This window comes from Hoplias malabaricus, chromosome 2 (genome assembly GCF_029633855.1).
Source record: "Hoplias malabaricus isolate fHopMal1 chromosome 2, fHopMal1.hap1, whole genome shotgun sequence".
In the NCBI taxonomy this organism is placed as follows: Eukaryota; Metazoa; Chordata; class Actinopteri; order Characiformes; family Erythrinidae; genus Hoplias; species Hoplias malabaricus.
This window is the reverse complement of record NC_089801.1, coordinates 14,912,894-14,937,686: the sequence shown is the minus strand read 5'-3', so window position 1 is coordinate 14,937,686 and position 24,793 is coordinate 14,912,894. Positions and strand designations below refer to the sequence as shown.

General features: G+C 40.4%; 1 protein-coding gene across 1 annotated transcript; it reads left to right on the top strand.

The window, feature by feature from the left end:
- The first annotated feature begins 8,573 nt into the window (after positions 1–8,573).
- On the top strand, positions 8,574–24,504 carry npy1r (neuropeptide Y receptor Y1). Its single transcript, XM_066660290.1, has 2 exons — positions 8,574–9,360; positions 24,088–24,504. The coding sequence occupies exons 1-2, from the start codon at positions 8,638–8,640 to the stop codon at positions 24,502–24,504; spliced, it is 1,140 nt and encodes a 379-aa protein (XP_066516387.1). The 5' UTR covers positions 8,574–8,637.
- The last annotated feature ends 289 nt before the right edge of the window (positions 24,505–24,793 follow it).

Below are 24,793 nucleotides of genomic sequence, written 5' to 3'. Positions count from 1 at the left end.
GCATTCACATTGATTATAGTGAAGAGTTGGTTTCTGAAGTTGATGTTGGAAGCAGGAAAAATGGGTAAGTGTAATTGTGACCACATTGTGATGGCTGTAGATTGTCACAGAATCTCAAATACAACAGGCCTTTTTTGGGGTTGCAGTGGTTATCACCTTCCCCAAAGCGGTTCAATTTTGGACAGCTGGTGAACCAGAGTGTCCATGCTGAACCCTATTCACTGCCAGAAGTGATTCTGGCTGTGAATAGTGGTCATCATGGGCACTCTGACATTGTGAGCAACAGAATTGGATGATGGAACGTTGGCAGAAAGTGGCCTGGTCTGATGAATCACATTGCACAGCACGTGCAGGGCCAGGTTTGTTTGCTTTGTTTACCTGGGGAACAGATGGCACCAGGATGCACTTTCGGAAGAAGGCAAGTGGGCAAAGGCAGTGTGAGGCTCTGAGCAGTGTTCTGCTGGGAAACCTTGAATCCTGGCCTTCATTTGGTCACTTTTACATCTACCTACAGCCTAATCATTCTTTCAAATAAAGTGCAGCCCTTCATGGGAACAGTAATGCCTAACGGCAGTGGCCTCTTTCAGCAGGATAATGCACAATGCCACACTGCAAACATTGCTCAGAAATGGTTTCAGGAACTGGACACAGAGATTAAATTGGCCTGAGGGTTCAATTGAGGCTTCACCTCACAACTAAGGATCTGCGCCTAACTTTGAGGTGCCAGATACCACAGGACACTTTCAGAAGACTTGTGGAGTCAGCACCTTAATGGGTCTGAGCTGTTTTTGGTGACACATTATTGGACAGTTTACATCTACCATCACTGTTGGTGATGTATGGATGTGTGTACTGTGAAATTGTTAACATTATTTGAATGTCTGTGCTGTATTGTGTACACATTTCCTCTTCAAATTATTGGAGGGTTTATATTTGAGGTTATGTATGGATTAGAGTTACATATTGGCTTTTTCCCTATTGTGTACTACACTCTAATACTACATAGTATATACTGTGTACTTCATAGTACGAGTATAGTATATATTAACATACTACACCATTTTCTTCTAACAAGACATGAAGTATTGCTATGACAAGTCACATCATCATCATCACATTTTTCAAAGGCTAAAACACAAATATATCACTCCACACTTTGTAGTGCACAGTGTACATCAGGGCTGCTCAATCCTGGGCCTGGAGATCTACCACTCTGGATATCTAATCAATCAGATATCCAGGCTTATATTTAATTGACTCTGAAGCTAAATTATTCAGATCTCTAGGACTAGGATTGGGCCGTATTACAGAGTATAGAACTACTCCTTGAGGATGTTGATCTGTTAATATACAATATATAACCATACGACCAGTATACTCCTATATCCAAATGGTTAATGTTAAATGAAGGAACCTTGAGGAAGTTGTTTACTTTGTAGATTCCAGACCCACTAAAGTGGTTGTAGCTCTCTGCCTTTATCTTGGCCATCTTTCTAATTGCACTGTGAAAAAGGCCCTACAACTTGATGATCTCACTTCATTGTCATGACAACAGCATTAATGTCTCCCTTTGGTGCCGTTAAAGATGATTAAAGCACTCCGTTGGCAGTTGGACTGTCGGGTCAGACGTCTAATGATTTGCCGGAATGATTCGAGGTGATATTGCCCGGGCGGCTGTTAGACGTCAAATGGGATCTGCTGTGGTCAGAGAATAACCACCATTCAACTCTGAGGCCAGAGCAGTGATTATTCATTTCACACGCAGCCAAGAACAAGAGCAGGAGGAAAACAAAGAGATGAGAAGGGGTGGAAAATAATGAGAGAGAGAGAGAGAGAGAGAGAGTATGTGTAAAAACTTAGAAGGACAGAGAAGAAAGGGAGAGAGAAGGATGTAAGAAACAAATGAGAATGTGAGAGAGGGAAAGAATTACAAAGGAAGTGAGTGGTACAGAGATAAATGAGAATAGATATATTAGATGGAAAGGAAAAACAATGAGGAGGGAATGAGAAGAGGACAAATATGAAGGTAAAAATATAGATATATAAAAACAGACGAGAAGGAAAGGGGGTGAGAAATGGGTAAATTACAGAGAAAGAGATAAGGAGACAGATCATAGGGGGAGTATGGGGAGAAGGATGGAAGGACAAGAAGAGTAAATGACAAGAGAAATGAAAAAAGAGGGAGTAGAATTGGAGCAGATAAAAAGGCAAAGGGATAAAGAATGAGGAAGGGAGAAACAATAGATGGGAGGGGAAGTAAAGCAAGGGGCAGATGATATAAAGCTACATAGAAAGTGATAGAGTGACAGAAATAGGGAGAGAAATGATAGAAAAGAAAGGCACCAAGAGAAGTGAAGGAAAAGAAGAGTGTAATTGGAGAAAGAATATGGATAGAGAGGGAAAACAGGAAAAGGGACACAGTGAGAAATAGATGAGAGACAGGGAAAAGTATGAGATGGAGAAGAGAAAGAGGAAGAGTTACAGAGAGAGAAGAGAGAGGGACAACTGGAGAAAGAGTGGTTAGAGAGAGAAAGAGATGTGTGGGAGGAGCAGTTTGTGCCATTTTTTTTCTCTTGCTTGTTAGACAACAAGCGAACTATTTTTGGTTCTGCTTATTATTATCTGAGACCAAACTCATCTCCAGTTGATCTGCATGTACAGTCTGTGATAAGCACTGAGAGACTGACTGGAAAATAAAAGCTAAATGCTGGTCTGTAATATCCTTTTCTTTTTCACACACTAACTACGCCTAGTTTTAGAATGAAAAATAAAAAAGAATAAAACTGAGCCCCATGGAAATTCCAACTGATGTTTGTTAATTAGGGTCCACCTTCTGGTTTAATACAGTAACACCAAACCCAAACATCTTTGTTTGAGCCACATAATTAATAAAATAAAAAGTGATTCGTGGTGTCTCTAAAGGACAAACTGTGGGATTGTTGAAGAGTAATTGGTGGGGATTGTGAAGAGTAATGTTACCAATAAAACATGGCATATGTCAAATGACTGTATGTAGCTAATAAAATACGGCAAACATTACCTTCCATTAGTAATAAAACGTCAGCCTGTCAGTTGCTGTATGTGTGTGTGTGTGTGCATTCACACACACCTGATTGTTTTATGGCTGTCTGGCTCAGTTTTATTTGAAGAGACGAATTTGAGACATCATTTTGTGTGGGAGTGTGTTGGAAGACAATAGGCAAGGACTAATATACAAAGTTATGTTGTGTTGGTTGCAATCTAATGATAAGAACCTTCATTGCTGGCAAGTTGGACAAATTAATGAACTAAAACCAAAAGAAGAGTCTATTTAAACTAAAGTTGTGAGGATAATAAACAAAATAGTATTTTTTAAACTATTAGCATCTACATGGATATATAATTGGATTGGCTGCAATGTAATACTTCTAAAAGCCTTAATAACAGTGAATTCAAAAAGCAATTCAATTTGGGCAAAACTATGTGGAAATTTACTGTCTCCTCAACCAAAGGACCCATTTCCTTGTAATTAAAACACCCCCAGAACATCACAGAGCCTCCTCCAGCTTGAACCACACCTTGCACACAGTCCTCGTTGAAAGCATCTTGAGGTCTTTGATCATTCACACACAGGCAGAAACCAGATTCATCTGACCAGATAACATGTTTCCAGTCATGAATAGTCCAATTTTTGTGACTATTCGCCCACTGTACCCAGGCATTTTTGTGAGCAGAAGTGAGTAAAGGCCTCTTGAGTGCCACTCTGCTCTGTATGATCATGTTGTGCAGTTCCCTGTGGATCATTCTTTTGGAAATTTTGAGTAAAGGACCTGCCTTGAATTCTAGAAGCAATCCATATGACGAATTTCCACACATTGAACACTGAGACATTTACTGCACATTACCACATGTTCTCAATCTATGAATCCTGTCATATACCCCGCAGGTATTTATAGCCAGATCATCCTCACGCAATGCCATCTGCAGGTGCCTGAGCTTACTACCATCATAAACAGGCCAAGTGATTAATTTTTTGTCCAGGGAGCTTACTTCATATGATCATACCCTCTTTTGTTTATAAACAAAACAATAATTATTTTTTGCTACCCCCTGAGCACCTGTGTGAATCCTGAAAGCTGCATTAGAACAGGGGGGCTATCTTCTGTAGTTTCATACAGCATGCAAGCAGCCGGGCTTCTCTAGCAATACTGTGTTTACTTTTAACTGTTTTCACCATTATTATTGTGTTAACAGTGATTGAATATATGTATTCATGCAGAACTAGCAGCAAGCATTCAAAGCCTTTAAAATGCTGTTGGAGCCAACCCTACAAAGTCATTTTATTATTCCACTAGACTCACTCTAACATGACATTTAACAGAGCCGGCTCTAACGCCTTCCTATTCCCTTAATAGCCCACCACTCGTAAGGTCACTTTGTAGAACACTACTACCAAGGGAATAGTTTGCAGTGTGTGTTTGTGCTGCTTGCCATTTTGCAGCAGAGCAAAGAGATACGAGCATGTGTTTAGTCTACAGAAATACATTAGGAAGCATTTGACACTCAGAACCCAACTGCACTCCTGGGTTCTGCTGTGAGTATAAAAACCTTGTACCCTGGAGGAAAGAGGGGGCGTTAATGTTGTTATTGCTGGATTTGAGTTAATTCAGATGATTACACCTAAGATAAGGAATTGGAAGAATAGTACCTTGGACATAGAAGCAGAGGAAGAATGTAAGCTGTACAAACCTCATTTCCTGAAAGGTTGAGGCATTTTGTAAAATAAAAGAAAAAATACGTGTGATGTGTTAAAGTGGACATTTAATGAAAAAAACATCACTTTCATTTGAGCATCTAGAGACCACTAACCCTCCTGCTGTGAAAGTCAACAATTATGTCAGTTTTTTGTGATTTGCATAAGATCTGAAAACATGGGATTAAAAGGATGGTTCTGATTTTGTCCTGATGTAAATTACACACACAGAGTTCAATCACAGCGCTGGTGTTTCTGTAAGAGGAGAGACCAGCTGTATGGAGAAGTATGTACTGATGAAATATGGTGAAATCAAAAATTGAGAAAAAAGAGAACTGAGCAAATATGGAGAAAAAACAGACATTCTACTCCTCATTACTCATATCTGGACTCTCACTGTGAACTCTCATTTAGAGAAACAGGCACTGGAATCAGTCAGGGTAGGAAAAGTGCTGTGTTGTTTGACACTTGTGTGATTTTGGCGAAAGCATTTTTATTAAAATTTATTAAAACTGTAAACCCTTAGAAATGGGGCATAATGTGTCGCCTTTAATTCTCTTGAACATGTATTTAACTAACAAAAGTACAAAGATAATGTTTCATTTTATTTTTAAAAAATATAAACACATTTATGATTTCTTGCACCACACTCCAAAAAGTTGTGACAGAGGCATGTTCAATAGTCTGTTATATTACCTTTCCTTTTAATCACATCGTTTGGGAACTGAGGATACTAATTGTTCTAACTTTACTATTTCATCCAAATGATGATGCACTCAAGTATTCCCATTTGTATAATTTCTGCTCAAGCCTCAATCTTGTAAATTGTTATTTTTATAATTAACTAATTTTGTAAATTATAAATTATTATTAATTTATTTCTGTTTGCAAAATATTCCCACTTTTCTGGAAATTATGTTTGTATACATGATGTTTTTGGGGTGGTTAATATAAAAAAATTGTTTTTGCTAATCTGAATAATAATGTATATCTTCCCAAAATACTGAGTATCAACACTGCAGAAAATGCCCTATGTAACTTGTGGAGGAGGAAAGAAAACCTCCCCCTCCCTCCCCCTCCACACTGATTTGAGTATAGTACTGTAAAAATGAATTACATTACGCTTTCCTCAGATCAAAATAACAAAGTAAACAAAAGCTGTCTCTATAAATAATGGGTATAGACCAATTTGGAATGGACGTCACAGTTACGTCATTGGCAGCTGCGCGCGCATTGTGCTGGCAATAAAACAGCATAAACAAGTGGAGTGAAACTAATGAGATGCACACAATAGGGACAAAATATTTCATGTTGTGCTGTTGGATGCCAGAATCGGAATGGAAATCAAATTATCTTCATTTTTATAGAATACCATCATCGAAGACGCCATTTGTGGCAAAAGGCAGACGTTTCTGGTTAAAAGCTATTAAATGGACAGACTGGACTGATGAAAGCATCCAAAATTCTCTACCCTGCAGTGCAAATTTCATATCAGGCCATGTTTTCTGCGACTGTTTATCACGCAGCAAATTAGTGAAAGCAACAATCACAAAGCTGGCATTCTCAGCTATTTCATAATGGTAAATACCATAGGGATTTTATGACTAGAGTGTTTCTTTTGGATACACGCTGGTTTTTTCCACAAGCTATATGAAGATATCCGGCCACTGTAACTTTTGCATTTAGTTTGTTCCTTGACCCACTTACCCGAAAGTGAATACGGGTCAGGAAACCTCACCCCATTACTAAGAGTTAGCTTATCAGTGTAGGACAACCCCTCTTTTACTAAGCTAATAAAATAATTGGAGAAAGCATCCGGATTAGCCATATTCCCATTTTCCTACACTTGACATGCTCACTGTGACTTTTTGACAACAATTAAGCTCCGCCCAAAAACCATGTCATGTCTGTTTGCAAACAAAAAATGTTCTAAATTCCACTTAGTACAGAAATGCTGTAGTAGAAGTAGAACACTCAGAATGAGTAATACAATCATAATACCACTTTGAAGTGCAGTTGGACTGGTTTTGTTCTCCAATTTAAAATATTACACTGCTACATGCAACAGCTGCCTCTTGCCACAAAATGCGCTCTTCGTTTATGACACCCGTGTGACCGCTGCCTTGATCGTCCCCGATGCCAATCTTCAAGATCAGATGGGAACATCCGTAATAGTGTATCTTACAGCGGTGCGATCCTGAATTGTGATTGTAATGAGAATTTGTGGCTCTAATCATGAGCTGGTGCTTCGAAGGGGAATCATCCCGCCTGTGGCAGCGTGTCCTGATTGAGTGTCTAAGCGCATGAAATGAAGAAATTATTAGAATGTTACTGAGTCACACTGGCTCAGACATGCGGAGACACAGAGACGGAGAAAAAAGTGATGGAATTAGAGACTAAAAAAAGGTGTCCCTGTCACTTCTGTTACCTTGACAACCCGATTCATTTTCTTTGGCACATGACGCACCCTTGAGTCGCCTCGTCAGTTCCACTGTGAGAGATGATGACATCACTGTAACCAACTAATAAAGAAATGAGTAATGTGTCAGAATATAACATAATTAACTGTTTCATCTTCCTCGCACACACAAACACACACACACACACACACACACACACACACACACACATTAAGTGTCTGTCCCAGCTGGGAGAGAGACAAGACATTATTAATGTAGGTAATATTGTGTGACCTGTGGTACAGCTCACTGTGCTTCTTAATAATGAGAATATTAAATATGCATATAAGAGGAACTGAAGTGTGGGGATACCTAGAGAGAGAAGGAGCACAGGCCAGAGCAGAATGTTATGGTTGCTTAGGCTAAATGAAGGCGTTGATGATTTTGATTTGGATCAGTGAACAGGCAATGTTGTTTTTTTTTTTTTTTTTTTGATTTTGTGATTGTGCTCATTGGCTTTAATCAGGATTTGTAATTCAGCAAATCAGCAAAACTCGCACAAAGGTAAAAGACCAAACCGTTTAAGACAGTCATAATAATGACACATTGTATTTGCTTTACATCTATAAATTTCAGTTGGTGCTTTGGAGAAGGTTAAAAGCAAACAAAGCACAAGAGGCAGAGAAATAAATTAATACACAGAGGCAAGGCGCAACAAAAACGGTGTAGACATAAGTGACTAACAGTCAAGTTAAACTAAAAATAGAGACACAAGGGTAATTCCAGACAACAAGCTTTCAATGCTCCACAGTCTAATGCAGGATCTTTATAATGGTTTAGCCAATGCTTGGCCTTGAGCATGGTGCCTCATTTCATTCTTTTTTTCTTTTCTTTGTAGCATAAATAGCTGAATCTCTGTATTCACAATTATTATTTTTTAAACCCTTTAGAATCTAAGAAATTTTTGTCTTAAATTTACCTTTAAATGCTTGATTAAATGCTTCATTGGTTTATTATAAACTGTCCGCCAATCACACACAGTGAGAGGCAGATAACATATATTTCATGTATTCCAACCCCTCTTCATAGCTTTATATCTTCATAGCTTTATTAAATGAATTTCTGTGATTATTCAAATGGATTAAAAACATAATAGCCATGTACAAACAGCAGAAGATTTTTTTTCCCCTCAGACACACCGTTCCACCTTAAAAGACCTCTGAACATAAACAAGCTAGTAAACAGCGTTTCTCCACATTCATAGACTTTCTCTTTTAAAGTAGCTGCATTTAATTATGAATGAACATTTGAACATATAGTGGCATGTTTAAGTCTTTAAAAGTGTCAATAATATTCTTATATAATGTTGATTTTTATTGACAGTGTCTCCTGCCAGAAAGCAAAAGCTATTCAACCATGACCTTGACGAGGCCATTTGTTGGAGGTCTGACGTAACCCTCATCCCAGCTTGTCCTGTCACAGGAGCGTCAGAGAGGAGGGTCAAAGATGCCGGACTCCGCCCCCTTACCTCCCATTCCACCACTCGCGCTCCTCAACTGTTCGGCAGCCACAAACTGTTCCCTCGGCAACCTGTCTGCCATCGTCCACGCCGATGAGTGCCATGGCAATCAGTCGCTGTTCATCATCATGGCCATCGCCTACAGCGCCGTGGCATTCCTGGGCGTGGCGGGAAACCTGGCACTCATCCTGGTCATTGCCCGCCAACGAGAGCTGCACAACGTCACCAACGTCCTAATCGCTAACTTGTCCATGTCAGACCTGCTGATGGCCATCATGTGCCTGCCCTTCACTTTCATCTATACATTCATGGACCATTGGGTGTTTGGTGCCATCATGTGCAAGCTCAATGGCCTAGTGCAGTGCTGCTCTGTCTCCGTCTCCATCTTCTCGCTGGTGCTTATCGCCGTAGAGCGCCACCAGCTCATCATCCACCCGCGAGGTTGGAGGCCCAGCCTGTCTCAGGCCTGGCTGGGCGTGGCCTTCACCTGGACTCTGGCTCTCCTCACGGCCACCCCCTTCCTGCTCTTCTCGGTGGTGACAGACATGCCCCTCCGCCAGCTGCCCTCCATCTTCCAGGAGCACTATCGTGGCAAGGTGGTGTGTGTGGAAGAGTGGCCATCTCGCCAGTTCAAACTCACATACACCTCTGCCATGCTGCTGCTACAGTACTTCGTCCCGCTTGCCTTCATATTCATCTGTTACCTGAAGGTAACCTGAAAGTTAAAATAAGTTAACACACCAATATCAGTAAGGTTTAGTGTACAATTTCTGTTGATTTGCAAAATAATGTAAAATGTGCCATAACTTTTTATACATTTTAACACTTTGTTTGTCCATTTTTATAGAAATTACATACTTTTACTAAGTCAACAATCACATGGTGCCCCAAACTCCATCCTGCTGTATCTCAAAGAAATCAAACATTACATCAAAAACCCACATAAGGTGCTTTAGTACATAATGCAGTTGCATGACCCTATTTTAAGGTTAAGTGGCTTGTTTTTATAGCTTACGTTGCGAGAAATATTTTTTAAAAGGAACATATTATGACAAAGCCAGTTGTTCAGTGCATGTGCACAATCATTGGGGGATCTGGAACACCTACCAACCCACAAACTAAACTCTGTAGGCTGCCTAATCTGAAAACATGGGATAAAATAATTAATTCTGATTTTGTGCTTGTTCTTATGCTAAGTGCAGAGAATTGTCCTGCCCCCTCATCTGAATCTCCTGGGCTCTTGTGCTGAACTGCTGAAATGAATTGCGGCTCATTTTCATTTAAAGGAACAGGAGCTGAAACCGGTCACTCTGAACAGGGCTGTTTAGAAAGAGGGAGGGAAAGGCTGGGTTTTTTTTTTTTAATTCTCATGGTATTTTGATCAAAATTTATCTGTAAAGTATCACAAGATGTTTAACAGAAAACTCAGAACTGTTTGAATTGTGGGAAATATGTAGAATATGTCCCCTTTAAGAAATTTAACTATAGATATTCATTCATTCATTATCTGTAACTGCTTATCCAGTTCAGGGTCGCGGTGGATCCAGAGCCTACCAGGAATCATTGGGCGCAAGGCGGGAATACACCCTGGAGGGGCTGCCAGTCCTTCACAGGGCAACACAGACACTCACACACACATTCACTCACACCTACGGACACTTTTGAGTCACCAATCCACCTGCAACGTGTGTCTTTGGACTGTGGGAGGAAACCGGAGCACCCGGAGGAGACCCACACGGACACGGGGAGAACACACCAACTCCTCACAGACAGTCACCCGGAGCGGGAATCGAACCCACAAGCTCCAGGTCCCTGGAGCTATGTGACACTACCTGCTGCGTCACCGTGCCCCCCTGGCTATAGATATATTTTACATTATTTTTAAGTATAATATATAGATTTGTTTCTAATTCCTGCTCCGGGTGAATGTCTGTGGGGAGTTGGTGTGTTCTCCCCGTGTCCGCGTGAGTTTCCTCCAGGTGCTCCGGCTTCCTCCCACAGTCCAAAGACACACGTTGCAGGTGGATTGGCGACTCAAGAGTGACCGTAGGTGTGAGTGAATGTGTGTGTGTCTGTGTTGCCCTGTGGGGGACTGGCACCCACCCCCCCCCCAGGGTGTATCCGCGACCCTGAATTGGATAAGTGGTTACAGATAATGAATGAATGAATGATTAAGTATGAGTTATAAAAGGGTGGGTGAGATTTAACACTTTTGGCTCCTTGATATATGTATTGTATTTTATGTCATCACTATTATTTTAAATGTGCAAAGTAAAACTAAAGAAAACCATAGGCAGACTCAAAATTTTGACCTGTACATAAAGATGCCTCCACGATAACTGCCAATGTCTACATTCCTGAAGTGGAAGGAATAATACTTTATAGGTCACCCACCTTTTGCAGACCAAGTTACTGATTCATTCAGACATCTTCACAATCGTGTAGTAGCTTGAGTGGATCACACTTGGATTCTCCAAGGAAGGGTCTCTTCCCCACTCCCACTGACAGTACTGTGATATGTATGGTTTTAGACAAGGATGGTAGAGTTGGAGACAAGTGGGATAGGCATGAAAATAGCCTTGAAAATGATCGTATACAGGTCCAACCACTATAGAGCTTGAGGGAGAGATCTTGGAAGACCAGCCCCTTTATATAACTGATATGTTTTATGTTAAACTACTTGTTATCACAGTATTAGCTTTTCAATATGTAATCTCAGGGTATGCCAATGAGACATATATAAATCATATCAAATATGCAGCAAAAAGGTGCAATGCCAGAAGGTGAAAAAATGTGTTTTGTCCCTATTTGTGATTTTTGTCAGATTTAACTAATTATTTCTAATACCTTTTGAAATGCTATTGTTGCTTTTGGTTGTGTGTTTTAATGACTCTCATTCAGTGCAAAAGCAACAGTCTGAACAGTCTCATTCATCTTTGGCACAGAGAATTGATGTCTGTTTTTTCCTGAAGACAAGCTGAAATTTTGACCTCATCTTACAACAGCACATTTTTCCGCTATCTTTTGGACCATTTGAAATGAGCTTGAGCCCAGTAAACTTGGTTCATAAGATGCATGTATGGTTTCTCCTTGCGTAATTGAGTTTCGGTTTTTATTTCTTGATGATGCTGGGTTATGCAAGAAAGGAAGAATTCATAATTTTCCAACCTACTCCTGCACCCACGAGATTATATTTACCACAGTAGAATGATGGTTTTTCATGCAGTGCCATCTGAGGCCTTGAAGGTCACAAACATTCAATAGTGGTTACTGGCCTTGCCAGCTAAGCACCAGAACCTAACTTCAAGTCACATGTGAGAAATCATTTGGAAGAACCTTTCTTATACTAGATCTGCTTTTCTGACCATCAACAGGTTTGAGTTTGAATTTCAGCAGCTGACCAAACAGAGTTTTCTGTATGTTTCACCATTGTTAGTGACTCAAGCCTGTGATTTCCATCTAAACGGTAAGTGATTGTAGTCGGCGGGTATTTAATAATAGTGGCCCGGTTTGTGTGACATGAGTGAGGAATCTGTGACAACTGGGTTTAATCACCCATTCGGTCCAGTTCAGTAGGCTTGGTACCCCAACACAAAGATAACCAAAGTCAGCATGTGTACTCTGGAACAGTACAGGCCTCTTGGCAGTGGAAAATTGACAAAACATGTGATCACAGATTTGAACACACACTGAGCTTTACCACACAGCACAGTGGACAAACTCCATAAGAGAAAGCACATTTTCTATCACAAAGAATAATGAATTCATTCAAATTATTATTATTCTTTTTAATAAGAATGGTTCTGTATTGAAACACTGCCTTTACTAAAGAACCCTAGGATTCTTTTTTAAGCATGTACTGAAAAGGGTGATTTTTGCTGAAATATTGTATCATTATAAAAGGTTCTTTATAAAAACCTATACAAGAGACCAGGGTAGACTTGTGGGCTTGCTGTGATTGTAATGGGAAAAAGCTTTTGCCTTGAGGCTTTGAGTAGCATGCTTGGGATTGAAAGATCAACAGTTCATTCTCCTATTCCAGCTGGAGAAGAAAAAGGGCTGAAGAAGTGAAGGAAAAATGCTTCCTCCTTCCTCAATATTCACAGCAGAAATGCCTTTGAACAGGGTACCTAACCCCCAATTGCTTCCCAGGAACCGAGGTGGCTGCGTGAATATTCACTGCCCCTAGTCAATAGTGTCTGTGTGTGTGTGTTGTGTGTGTTCACTGCCGCAAATGGGTTAAATGCAGTGTCCAAAATTCATTGTACTGCTGTGCAGTGACAGTAAAAGCACATTTTATGTTAATGTTTTATGTAGTTTAGATGAAGTAAAGAATGAAATAGCTTCTTAGCCCCTGTGTGAAGCAGTTTATGTTTTATAAAACAGGGCTCCTACATGTGGTGGTGTCATGTTTAAAATATGTTTTGGTACAGAATGTCTGAAGCATCTAGGCCATAAGATTCCCAATAACGGTGCAGTTCAGAACATGAACAATAGTCATTGACAAAATGGCCATAGGCATCATTTCTGGAACATCATTTTCATGGGACACAATGGACATGTTGCCACCACTTGTGAAATGGTTGATTTTGTCACCACCACTTTGTGATGTGTGCTCTGCTATCATTTTACAAAACTGCGTGCTGAAATGTGTTGGGAAAATGGGTTCTGGCTCTTTTAAGAAATGTGTTGGCACACAGTAGTCTGTTTTTTTTTTCAGTTTTGATAGAAAGTGCTTGTTTAGAAGTTTTAATTTAATTGCATGGAACAGACAATAAACACCATCATGCTTTGTATCTTCAGCTTGCTTCAGTGTAACTCACTGCAGTGGAACAGCTGGGTTTAAAGTACGTATTACCATAGAGCTAACTAGCTCTAGCCCTGAAACTAGAAGTCTAGACATGATTAAAAATCCAGTCCAGCCATTCATGGTGCTCTCTATTGCAGAGAAAAGCATTTGCAAAGACCTTGCAAAAAACTCTTTTATGCCTTTAGATTGTTCTTTTATTTTTTCCCTACCTAGAATCCTTACCCTTGAGGTAAACAGTTTTTAGTGCGTACAATATAGGACATGGAACTAGAGATTACAGTAATTACACTGAGATCAAACCTCAAAAAACACGACTTTTTTTCAAGAAGCTCCTCGTGAACAAATTTACAGCTTATGGTGGTTTTGAAAAATGATAAATACTTGAGAAATTGTCCTTTTTCTCAAGAGTTCCAGAAATACAGCTGTCCACGTTTCCATCCCAATATATTCATGTATTCATTCCATTGTTGGAAATGTACATCTGTAAAATCTACTTGTTAAGCGTTTCCTAGGTAACTAGTTTAGAATTGATCTTGGCTTGGCTTACTTCTAACACAGAAAGCACCATTTCATTGTAAGAAATACTTCCTCAGAGAAAAGTAGTGCCATATATTTGGGCGCACAGCAACGTCTTACCAAATCAATCTGCATGTCATGAATATACTTCAAAAGCCAAGAGGATATATTTCAGCTGTTTGAAGTCAGACATGTTTCTCAGAAGTTTTCTGATATGTGACCCATATACCTTGGCTCCAAGTCTCCTGGAGATTTTTTTCTGCCTCAAAAACCATTAAAAACTGTCAAAATAAGTGTATTTGTCGACTGACATCATGATGAAAGTGAAAAATTGTAAGCTTATACATGGCAGATGTATGATAATCTGTCTAAAGATTTGTCAGCACCTCTTCTAATGTATGCGCTGCACCAGTTTAAGGTACACCCAGTGCTGATATACACACAGTGTTTATATTCTCCATAGAGAAACATTGCCAATCATCATGTTGGAACAGCTGTACATTAAGCTAATTTCAGAACCCAATCTCTGGCAAGAAGGGTATAAAATCATTGTTTCTTTTCCAATGGGTCTTTTTCCAGTCTGTCCAACCTTCACAGAGACCATAAGCTCCAGATAGTCTCCAGAGGGTCCAATTTATTTGGTAATTTTCCATGCTATTATACAAGCTGTGTGCACAAAGGAACAACTTTTGCCATAATGGGTATACCTTAAAATATCTGAACTTACTAACTGCACAGGGCTTTGAAAAACCTTTGAATATGTAGTGTATATGTTATATTGTCTTGTAAAGCCAGTTCAGACAGGTATAGTTTTAGACTCAGTATATGAAATATAAAATTAGACAGCAGCATCTGTCCACAACTCCCACACTTGCATCTTTTATCATTTTTTTTATATACTTATAGCAGTCTCTAATAAGAAACATTGGATATGTTGACTAAAAACCTCAGTTCTGGACGTTTTTTTTTTAATGTAATACATTTGTTTATTGTCTTAATTTCCAATATTTTCATTGACCAACTTGATTTTATTTGGTAAATATAAACAAATTGAGAATTTGATGCATGAAAACATAGAAAACGGTTGAGATGTTTTTTAATAATTTGGTTGACCTGATACAAGGTATCAGCTGCTTAAGTGTGCATGGTTACAATTGTTTGATTCTCCTCTTTAAGATGCACAAGGGCTGGCACGGCGGTGCAGCAGGTACTGTCAGAGTCACATAACACTAGGGACCTGGAAGTTGTGGGTTTAAGTCCTGTTACGGGTGTGTGTCTTTAATGTGTTCTCCCCATGTCTCACGCAATTGTAGGTTGATTGGCGACTCTAAAGTGTCCATAGGGGTGTGGGTGTGTGTGTTCCTTCCTGTGAAGGACTGGCACCCCCTCCAGGGTGTGTTCCTACCTTGTGCCCAGTGGTTCTGGGTAGGACAACATTCCTACAGGATCATGGTGCAACTGCCATCTCTAATTTTGTCCATATTGACAGTTTGTAAGTACGGCATCTGTCGGTTAGCCAGTGCACCTCCTCCCTGTACATGGACTCGTCATTTCTGCTGATGAGGCACACAACGATTGTGTCATCTGCAAATGTGATGACATGATTTGAATTGTACATTGCAGCACAGTAATGAATCAGCAGATTGCACAGGAGTGGACTAAGCATACATCCCTGGGGCACTAGTGCTTAGCATGGTGGTGCTGGAAAGGCTGTGCCCGGTTCTGACTGATGGGTCTCCCAGTCAGGAAATCCATGATCCAGTTGCAGAAGTTGGTGCTCAGGCCTGTGTTTCTTGCCTCAGGGGAACTTGGCAGGTGTAGGAACAGTTACAGTAGTGTCATGACAGGGGCAGCATGATCCAGTCCATGGTTTTTGGCTGTGGCTCCATTGAGTCACCTCCATAGTGAGAGAAACATCAGGAGTTAGTCATCTCTACCTGTGGAGGGAGGGCAACCAACTGGTGCCATTTGTGCTATATTTAGCAGGTCAAGTGTCTTAAGGTGTAGGGTAACTACTCTACTAGTCTCTGCTCACGTTTTGGGACCTGGTACCTGGTTCATTCACCACTAGCACAGCTTCTCTCCCAGAAAAGTATCTGGTGATGTTGCAAACCACCATCTCTAACAGGAACCTCAAGCTTTGGAAACCACAAAAACAGCAGCTTTAGCATTAACCGTCATATAGTCTTACTGTATTTGTTTCTGTATTTTGGGACTAAACAAACCAATACACATCAACCAATGCATTCATACAGATCAGTAGAGTTTATTCTTTCCTTGTTGCATCTCTGGAGTCTTTTGTCGGTCAACAAACCAAGGAGCATTTGAACCTCTTCAAAAGGCCATAGCGAGTTACTCTTTTGAGTCAGATAAAAACTAACAATTTCTTTGGCTTGGTGATTTTACAAACTGCTAGTTTGTGCTGTAGGTCTGCCTTTTGTCGTGATAGACAAGTCTCTCTGGTCAATCAGCACTCTGCAAGGTTTATACATTGTGTTGAGTCCCTTTTCTGCTCCTTCCTTCTTTCTCCATGACAGCACAGCCTTCAAAACCATTTAAGCACAAATGTTGCACATAAGCCATCTCAGGTTCTCAGGAGCACGAGCACCACTGCAGTCATCCATAGCTACTAGTTATGGTGTGTGATGGTGTTCTTGGAGATAGTCACATCACACATATCCAGTGATTGATGCACTGTACTTCGCCTCCCCATGCATACCTCAGTAAGTGTGTTCAAAACAGCCTTGAAGAGCAGAGATAGCTCCTGGGAGCTGGTTTTTCACATCCTTCAGAATTGATTTGGCACGTCTGATGAACAGTCTGTACGCTGGCTTTAGCAGAACAAAGACGTGGTCTGAGAAGCAATAGTAAGGGAAGGGCCCAGCTCTGTATGTGATGGGGAGGTGGGTGTAAACAATGTCCATCATGCACTTTTCTGGAAATGAGGTTTCTGTACTGTAAATTATTTCACATTTTTTTGCACAGTAAGGTAAGTGTAGGGGATTGGATTTAGCTGAGGATGTGTGTGTGTGTGTGAGTGTGGGGAGGGGTGCAGCCTCAGATGCTCAGCAATAACCAGTTCATTACATTGGACCGGTTTCAGTAAATAGATCTGATTTCTATTAGTTTGGATTTGCGGATTTGTTCTGAGTAAAACACTTACTCCTGCATGCTTTGGCAAGGTTTGCTCCGAATTCTTCTTGTTTGTGTGTGTGTGGGAGGGGTGGGGGGGTGTTCTCAGGAACTGAGTAATAAGATGAGGTTTTTCAGAAACACATACACACTTATTCTTTCTCTGTCACACTCACACTTTCTTAGTAATGCATAAATAAATAAATCCAGAAACAGGGCGGCACAGTGGGGCAGCAGGTAGTCACACAACTCCAGGGATTCCCGCTCCGGGTGACTGTCTGTGAGGAGTTTGGTGTGTTCTCCCCGTGTCCCTGTGGGTTTCCTCTGGATGCTCTGGTTTCCTCCCACAGTCCAAAAACACACATTTATAGGTGAATTGGCTGCTCAAAAGTGTCTGTAGGTGTGAGGGAATATGTGTGTGTTGCCCTGTGAAAGACTGGTGCCCCCTCCAGGGTGTGTTCCTGCCTTGTGCCCAATGATTCCAGGTAGGCTCTGGACCCACCACAACCCTGAACTAGATAAGTGGTTACCGATAATGAATGAATGAATGAAATCCAGAAACATTCTGCCTAAAACTGACAGTATGATATGGGTCATAGTAAGTGTTATGAAATCCAACATCCACAACACATAGATGTGGGCCTAAAATGGGAAGCACAATTAAGAATATCTTATTCTCTGAAGAGAATACTCTGCAGAAGACCTGAGGTTACCAAGATCAGTGCCAAGAGTTGACTAGAATGACACAAAGCCCCCCTGCATTGGGCTGTGAAGCAGCTGAACTGTGTTCTCTGGACTGATAGAGCTACATTTAATACGATTAGGTTGTCTTATACTGAAGTGCCCACTATGATCCAGAACTAATCTTTCAAATTTAGTACCCAGCTACAGTGAGGGTCTGTACTATTATTGTTTGGTCTGCACCTCAAATTTTCTCTTTCAGAAAAAGAGAACAGTATAGAATGTCTAATGGGCAGTATTTGAATAGTAACCACACACATACACACAAAAGTTTATTGTACTGTTTAGGAAGGTGATTAAAGTTGAGAATTGATGTCAGAATACAATGAGCTCAGAGGAACAGTGTGTGTTCCTGACTGAATATAACCAGCAGCCAGGATGATCTGACACATCAGTTCGCTACCACACACACGCACACACACCTAGTAAAATTACATGATTTGTTGACTTGGCCTCCATAAAGACACATCCTCTCTATGAAACAAATGGGCAACCAGGCCCTTTTACTGTGTGTGTTGGTGGGGGATGCAATACCAGTACAGCTCATGTCGTATGTAAATTAGGCCCATTTTACCAACTGGAAAAATAGAACAACAGGTAGTGTCGCTGTTATACAGCGTGGGTTTACTCTGGGTGCTCCAGTTTCCTCCCACGGTCCAAAACCACACTGAATGGCTACACCTATGCCTTGCGCCCAGTGATTTCGGGTAGGCTCCGGACTCACCATGACCGTGATGAATAAGAGGTTTCAGTCAATGAATGAATGAAGGTTTTAGGAGTATGTATTAAAATATAGCTATGGTTCCCGGTTGTTCTCTGTAGCTTTTATGCACTTTTCACTTAAAATAATAATTAAAAAAAGCATGTCAGTTGACCAAGTTCAAACTTGTGCTTACAACTGTGTACACATTCCTTCTAGAGAGAGAAATGTGGGGGGTGGGAGAGAGAGAGCACACACGTTTCACACTTTTCCAAAGTGTAAGGCCATTTTGAACAGGTGGGATAAAATAGCAATATATTTGTCAGTTGAATATGCAGATTATGCTAATGAAGCATTCAAGAGAGAGCAGGAGGCGGCATGATGTTATACTGTTAGCATTCTCCTTTGCTATGATGCAGTATTTAGCATGCTAAATGTTTCTCCACTGTTAGTTGATATTCAGTTAATGACAGAGGAAAGGTTTAGCAGAATGCAGCATCTTTTAAACATCTGAACACAGCTTAGATATGAAAAAAAAAATCGCTTGTTTATTCCTTAGATATGAATCAGAATCTAAAAGTTTAGTGTAATTCATTTTTACAACACTCTACTGAAATCAGGGCGGCATGGTGCCACAATACGTAGTGTTCCTGTCACGTAGCTCCTGGGGTGGTGGGTTCGAGTCACGCTCCGGGTGACTGTCTGTGAGGTGATTGTTGTGTTCTCCCTGTGTCCATGTGGGTTTCCTCCAGGTGCTCAGGTTTCCTCCCACAGTCCAAAAACACACATTGGTAGTTGGATTGGTGACTCAAAAGGGTCCATAGGTGTGTGAGTGAATATGTGAGTGTGCGTCACACTGCGATGGACTGGCGGCCCCTCCAGAATGTGTCACAGCCTTGCACCCAGTCGATAAGTGGATACAGACAATGAAGGAATAAATGAATGAATGTACTGAAATCAGTACATCAGTAGGGAAAGTGGAGAAATGGGTGATTGTTTCCTACTCTCCTTCAAAAGTTACACAGTGCAGTTTCTACAGTGTTGAGCCCAGAGTAGCAATGACAGAAGCTCTATTCTCCCTGTTACAGATCAGTGGTGATTATAAGCATTCATGCCTCTTTCTGGGAATAGCTAAAAAACATAGCTTTAGGAAACACAACTGGACATAAAAATGCCTGTCGTGTATTGCAGATACATTTACATTAGAATTCAGATTGTTGGTACCTTTAGTGAAAATAGTGTATCCTTACAGTGCCTTTTTACTGACAGTGTACCATACAGCAGTTTGGTCATTCTCACATTTATAATAAATAAAATAATTATAATCAAGTAAATGAATGTGTGTGTGTGTGAGTAGTTTTTAAATTATAGAAATAATAGTATGAATGTTTCAGCTCACTCCATTGGTCCTTCAGACTTTGTTGTACATTTGAGTTCTCATTCACATTGTTTGCGTTTGCAGATGTCCTTGTACTTTACCTTTTTTCCTAACAGTCTAGTTTTCCTTTAAAGTGTTAGAACAGGAGTTACAGTCATCTCTAAGCCTGAAACAGCCTGCACTTTTGTTCTTTTTTTATAGATAACAGGGCCTCAGACACAGTCAGAAACCACATATGCAAATCTGTTTGAGATTTTATGCAGTTTGAGGCAAGCCTAAGATGATTTATGTATGGAGTTATTGGCTTCCATTATTTGTTAGCTGAATTATCCTCATAGCTCTAAGTGCAAATCTGTCTTGGCTGATCAACTGCTTTTGGACTGAGGGTAAAATCTAGTACTTTCTGAGGTTTCAGCTACTTGTTAGAATTTTCCATTTCACCATAAATTGGGTTTCATTTGCAGGAATGTAACATGCTGTTTGTGTTGGAAAAGAAATTTTGAGCAAGAATGGAACCAATTCACCAACTTGTTTGATAAGAAAGAACTTCAGCCACCCTTAATAGTCATGCTGGTAAGCTATATCATTTAAAGTGGAATGGAAATTTTGAAAAACATCATCTTGTTTTCCTCATTCATTATCTGTAAGCGCTTATCCAGTTCAGGGTCGCAGTGGGTCCAGGGCCTACCTGGAATCATTGGGCGCAAGTCAGGAACACACCCTTCACAGGGCAACACAGACACACACGTTCACTCACACCTACGGACACTTTTGAGTCACCAATCAACCTACCAACGTGTGTTTTTGGACTGTGGGAGGAAACCGGAGCACCTGGAGGAAACCCACACGGACACGGGGAGAACACACCAACTCCTCACAGATAGTAACCCGGAGCGGGAATCGAACCCACAACCTCCAGGCCCCTGGAGCTGTGTGACTGCGCCACTGTGCCGCCCATTTGAAAAACAGTTCAGTTAATAAAAAAAAAGATGCCCTCTTCGAATTAAACTGATTACACTTTATGGAAATGTGGAAATATGGAAATATTTCATAGCTATTTTAATTTTTTTATATATATATATTCAGTAATGCTGAATAAATACTTCAGCCCTTAACCCACAATGACATTAACTTCAGGAAGCCAAAATTAATGGCAGTTTGTAGCCTTGCAGCTCCAGTATAAAACAAAAGATAAAAGCCTGTCATGGCTAAGGGAAAATGTTTTTTTTTTTTTAATTGTTTTTCTTTCTTTTTTCTTTTTTTTTTTGGCCAAACTGTCACTTTCAGTTCATTTATGAGGTTTTTCACTCTTTCTTTCTCTAAATTAACCACAGGCTCTGTGTGGAACAAATAATCCTTCCGTTCTTTCAACCCCCCCACCATTTTTGTATCTCTTGCTCTCTCGCTCTCGCTCTCTCTTACCCACATACACTAGATTGCATAACTCCAGATGTCCGCTATCAGAGAAACCCAAACGTCCACTGAGGTCAGTGACTGTCACATCCCCTTACGTCAGTAGTGCCGCGAAAGCTACCAATGTTCAGAATACCGGCCAACGCAGGAATTTTCTTTTTTTTTTTTTATTATTTATTTATGCATCCATGGGATAAAATCGTGTCCAGTCTCAGTGAAATCAACCCAAAAAAACCATGCGCTGCACCCACAATAATGCTAATATCATTTGAACACCGCTGAGAGGGATGATAGTAGAGATGCCGAGGCTTAAATGAGATACGCAATCACATGCATATGCACGCGTAAACACACACACACAAACACTTGCTTACAAAGCCGTGAAATTTCAAAGAGGCTGACCTCAAATGTGTGTTCCCAAGCAAATAAGCCAGTAGCAAAAGTCAGTAATGAAGTAAACACACTCTTGTGCTTTCTCATGTGGAGTTTTTGCATTGCATTTTTGATGCAGGATGCCGGTACAGCATCTAAACATAACTGTAACCATAAGCACAATTTACTTAGAAAGAAATGCGACATTTCCAACTGTAACTTGTTAATTAAACCAATGTCCTATTCGTAGCATATCATTCTTTCAGCCAACTCTTTGCAATAAAAAGCTGAGTGATGGGAGATGAAGCTGTAATTTTCAGGTAAAAATGCTACCTAGTGTTTGTTAAATTATGTAGGAATAAGCTGCCTCCTAATAACAGTGGCGTGTTGAAGTTTAAAAAAGTGTTCGATGTTTTTCTTTGTCACACAATTTCATGTTTTCCAAAAATCTGGGGAAATTTGGTCCCCGCAAAGTATTAAATACAGGGCAGGCACACATAGACAGTCACGTATACACAAACATACATCCATCTTGATGCCTGTGGGTCTTGTGATGTGCAGTTGATTTAGGTAACGAGGGTTTCTGCTAGAACTGACATTATCATCAAACACAGTGACAGAGAGACAGTGTGTGTCTGTGTGAGTGTGTTTGAGCGAGTGCATGTGTATATGACAGGCTGCTTTACGTCAGATTCTGAAAGCTTGTGTTCAATCAGCTCATGATCCATGAAATTGATGTTAACATGTATTTTTTATTGAAGCTGATTGTCCTGCTCCTGTTTTTAGCTTGCTGCCATTTATCAGCTTCCATTCTGCTGTTTTGGGTAATTACGCTTAAAGGTAGAAAGCCTAGAACTTTCTTCTCCATTTTTTATTTTTCTTAAACTTGAAACACAAATGTGGTCCTGGGCACTTTGAGAAAATTCAGGATTACAGTTTGCTTGTTACAGTATTGCAGTTTACTTTACACATAAACATACACATACACACACACACACACTTGAAAACTGACAGTAAGCCTAAAGTTTAATATAAATGTGTCCGTGGAGCTTCATTAGAAGTCTCAGCTTAACGTCAGGCGAAACGGAAGAGAGACACAAACAGTTTTTTTTTTCTCATATAGGGGGCTCCCATTGCTCCCTCTTTCTGCCTGTGTGGTTTGCAAGAAAGGGTTTGGTCAGGGCAATCCAGAAAGGGAGAGCGGGGGAGGATAAAGGATAGAGAGAGAGAAAGAGAGAGATAGATGAGGGAGAGAATGAGAGACTTGTCAGAATGTGGTGACTCAGTATGGACAGAGGCTGAAAATGCATGTGTATTCTCTCTCTCTCTCTCTCTCTCTCTCTCTCTCTGACACACACACACACAAACACACACACACACACACACACAAACTGTTTGACATGCCAGGGAAGCGAGTTTCTTCTCTCTGTCTTTTAATGATGTACCTCCTCTAGGCCATGCTGAATGTGAGTTTTTGTGTGTGTGTGTGTGTGTGTGTGTCTGCCTTTGAAGCAGATTTCAAATATATTTTCAAGTAACTCTAGTTTGTATCCTAAACATTGAGCATAACTTTACACATTAGGTTTGACCAAATACTCAGTACTCCGTATTTAATTTCCATAATGTTCATTAATTGTGTTTATTCATTAACATTTCAGCATTTCACTTGTTCTAAATGAAGTATTGGGATTGAGGTTGTGTGATTTTCTGGTCAGACACAGTCACGTCTTTATGATGTTATGAATGTAGTAAATGGCCCATATGTCAATACAATAAAATTTACACCTTATATCATAATGTGATTACACAGTGTCCATAAAGTGTATGTGTATATACATATACATAGAGGCAGTCAATCTTTTCCTCTGGAGGCCCCTCTACCGCCTTCATCTAAAAATAAACTGGTCTATATGCGAACACTTGTGTGCATAACATAACAGCGAGAACAGAACAACGATGTAATTACAATAAGTAACGTGGAAATCCAGCCAAGACCAGAAAAATGACAGATGACTCAAAGACACAAAGTTTATATGAGTATAGAAAATAGGAAGCATCCGTGAGCTCACATGGATAAGGTGGCAATTTTTATGTTAGCAATCATGAACATAGCAAATTAATACTGCATTTTTAGAAGTTGGTTAAATAAATAGACAGTTTATTAATTGACATTTTTAATACGACACCAAAGATACCATAAAATGAGAAAAGAGTTAGAAAATGTTAGAAAATTACATTTATGTTACACTAAACATGTTAAGACATTTGTACACCTAATAAAAAATAAAATTCAATTTGCACTCTGTATTTATTTATTCAATGAACAAGTATCTTTTTTCCTTCATTTTGTTCCTTTGCTTTGTCCATTCCCTCAGATCTACAGCCGTTTAAAGCAGAGGAAGAACATGATGGACCGAATGAGGGAGAACAAGTATCGCAGCAATGAGACCAAGCGCATCAACGCCATGCTCTTCTCCATCGTGGTGGCATTCGCCGTGTGCTGGCTGCCCCTCAATGTCTTCAATGCCATCATTGACTGGAACCACGAGGTGGCCATGAACTGCACCCACAATCCCCTGTTCTCACTGTGTCACCTGACAGCCATGTGTTCCGTCTGCGTCAACCCCGTCTTCTACGGCTTCTTAAACCGCAACTTCCAGCGAGACCTGAGGGCCTTCCGCATCTGCAAGACCCTCTCAGTCCGAGAGGAAGAGTATGACACTATCGCCATGTCAACTATCCACACCGACCTTTCCAAAACGTCTTTGAAACTTGGCAGTCCAGAACTCTAGGGGGGGAGTTGTCCTAAATCTCTGCTTTGGCTTCCTACCTTCAAGAAAGTGTACAATCTGAGAACATCTACTTGAATGAATGCATATGCTGCAAAATCTCTGGTTACATCCCAGATCAAGTGCATACTGAGGTCTCAAGCTTTAAGCACACGCCGATGCTAGGCTGAAGTGAGATTAGTGGCAGTGATTTGAAGTCTTTAATGGGGAGCCTGAAACTGCAGATGAAAATGGATTCCTGCTAATTGGGACTCGACACCAACTGAGATCTTCAGAATCAATTCTTTTAACA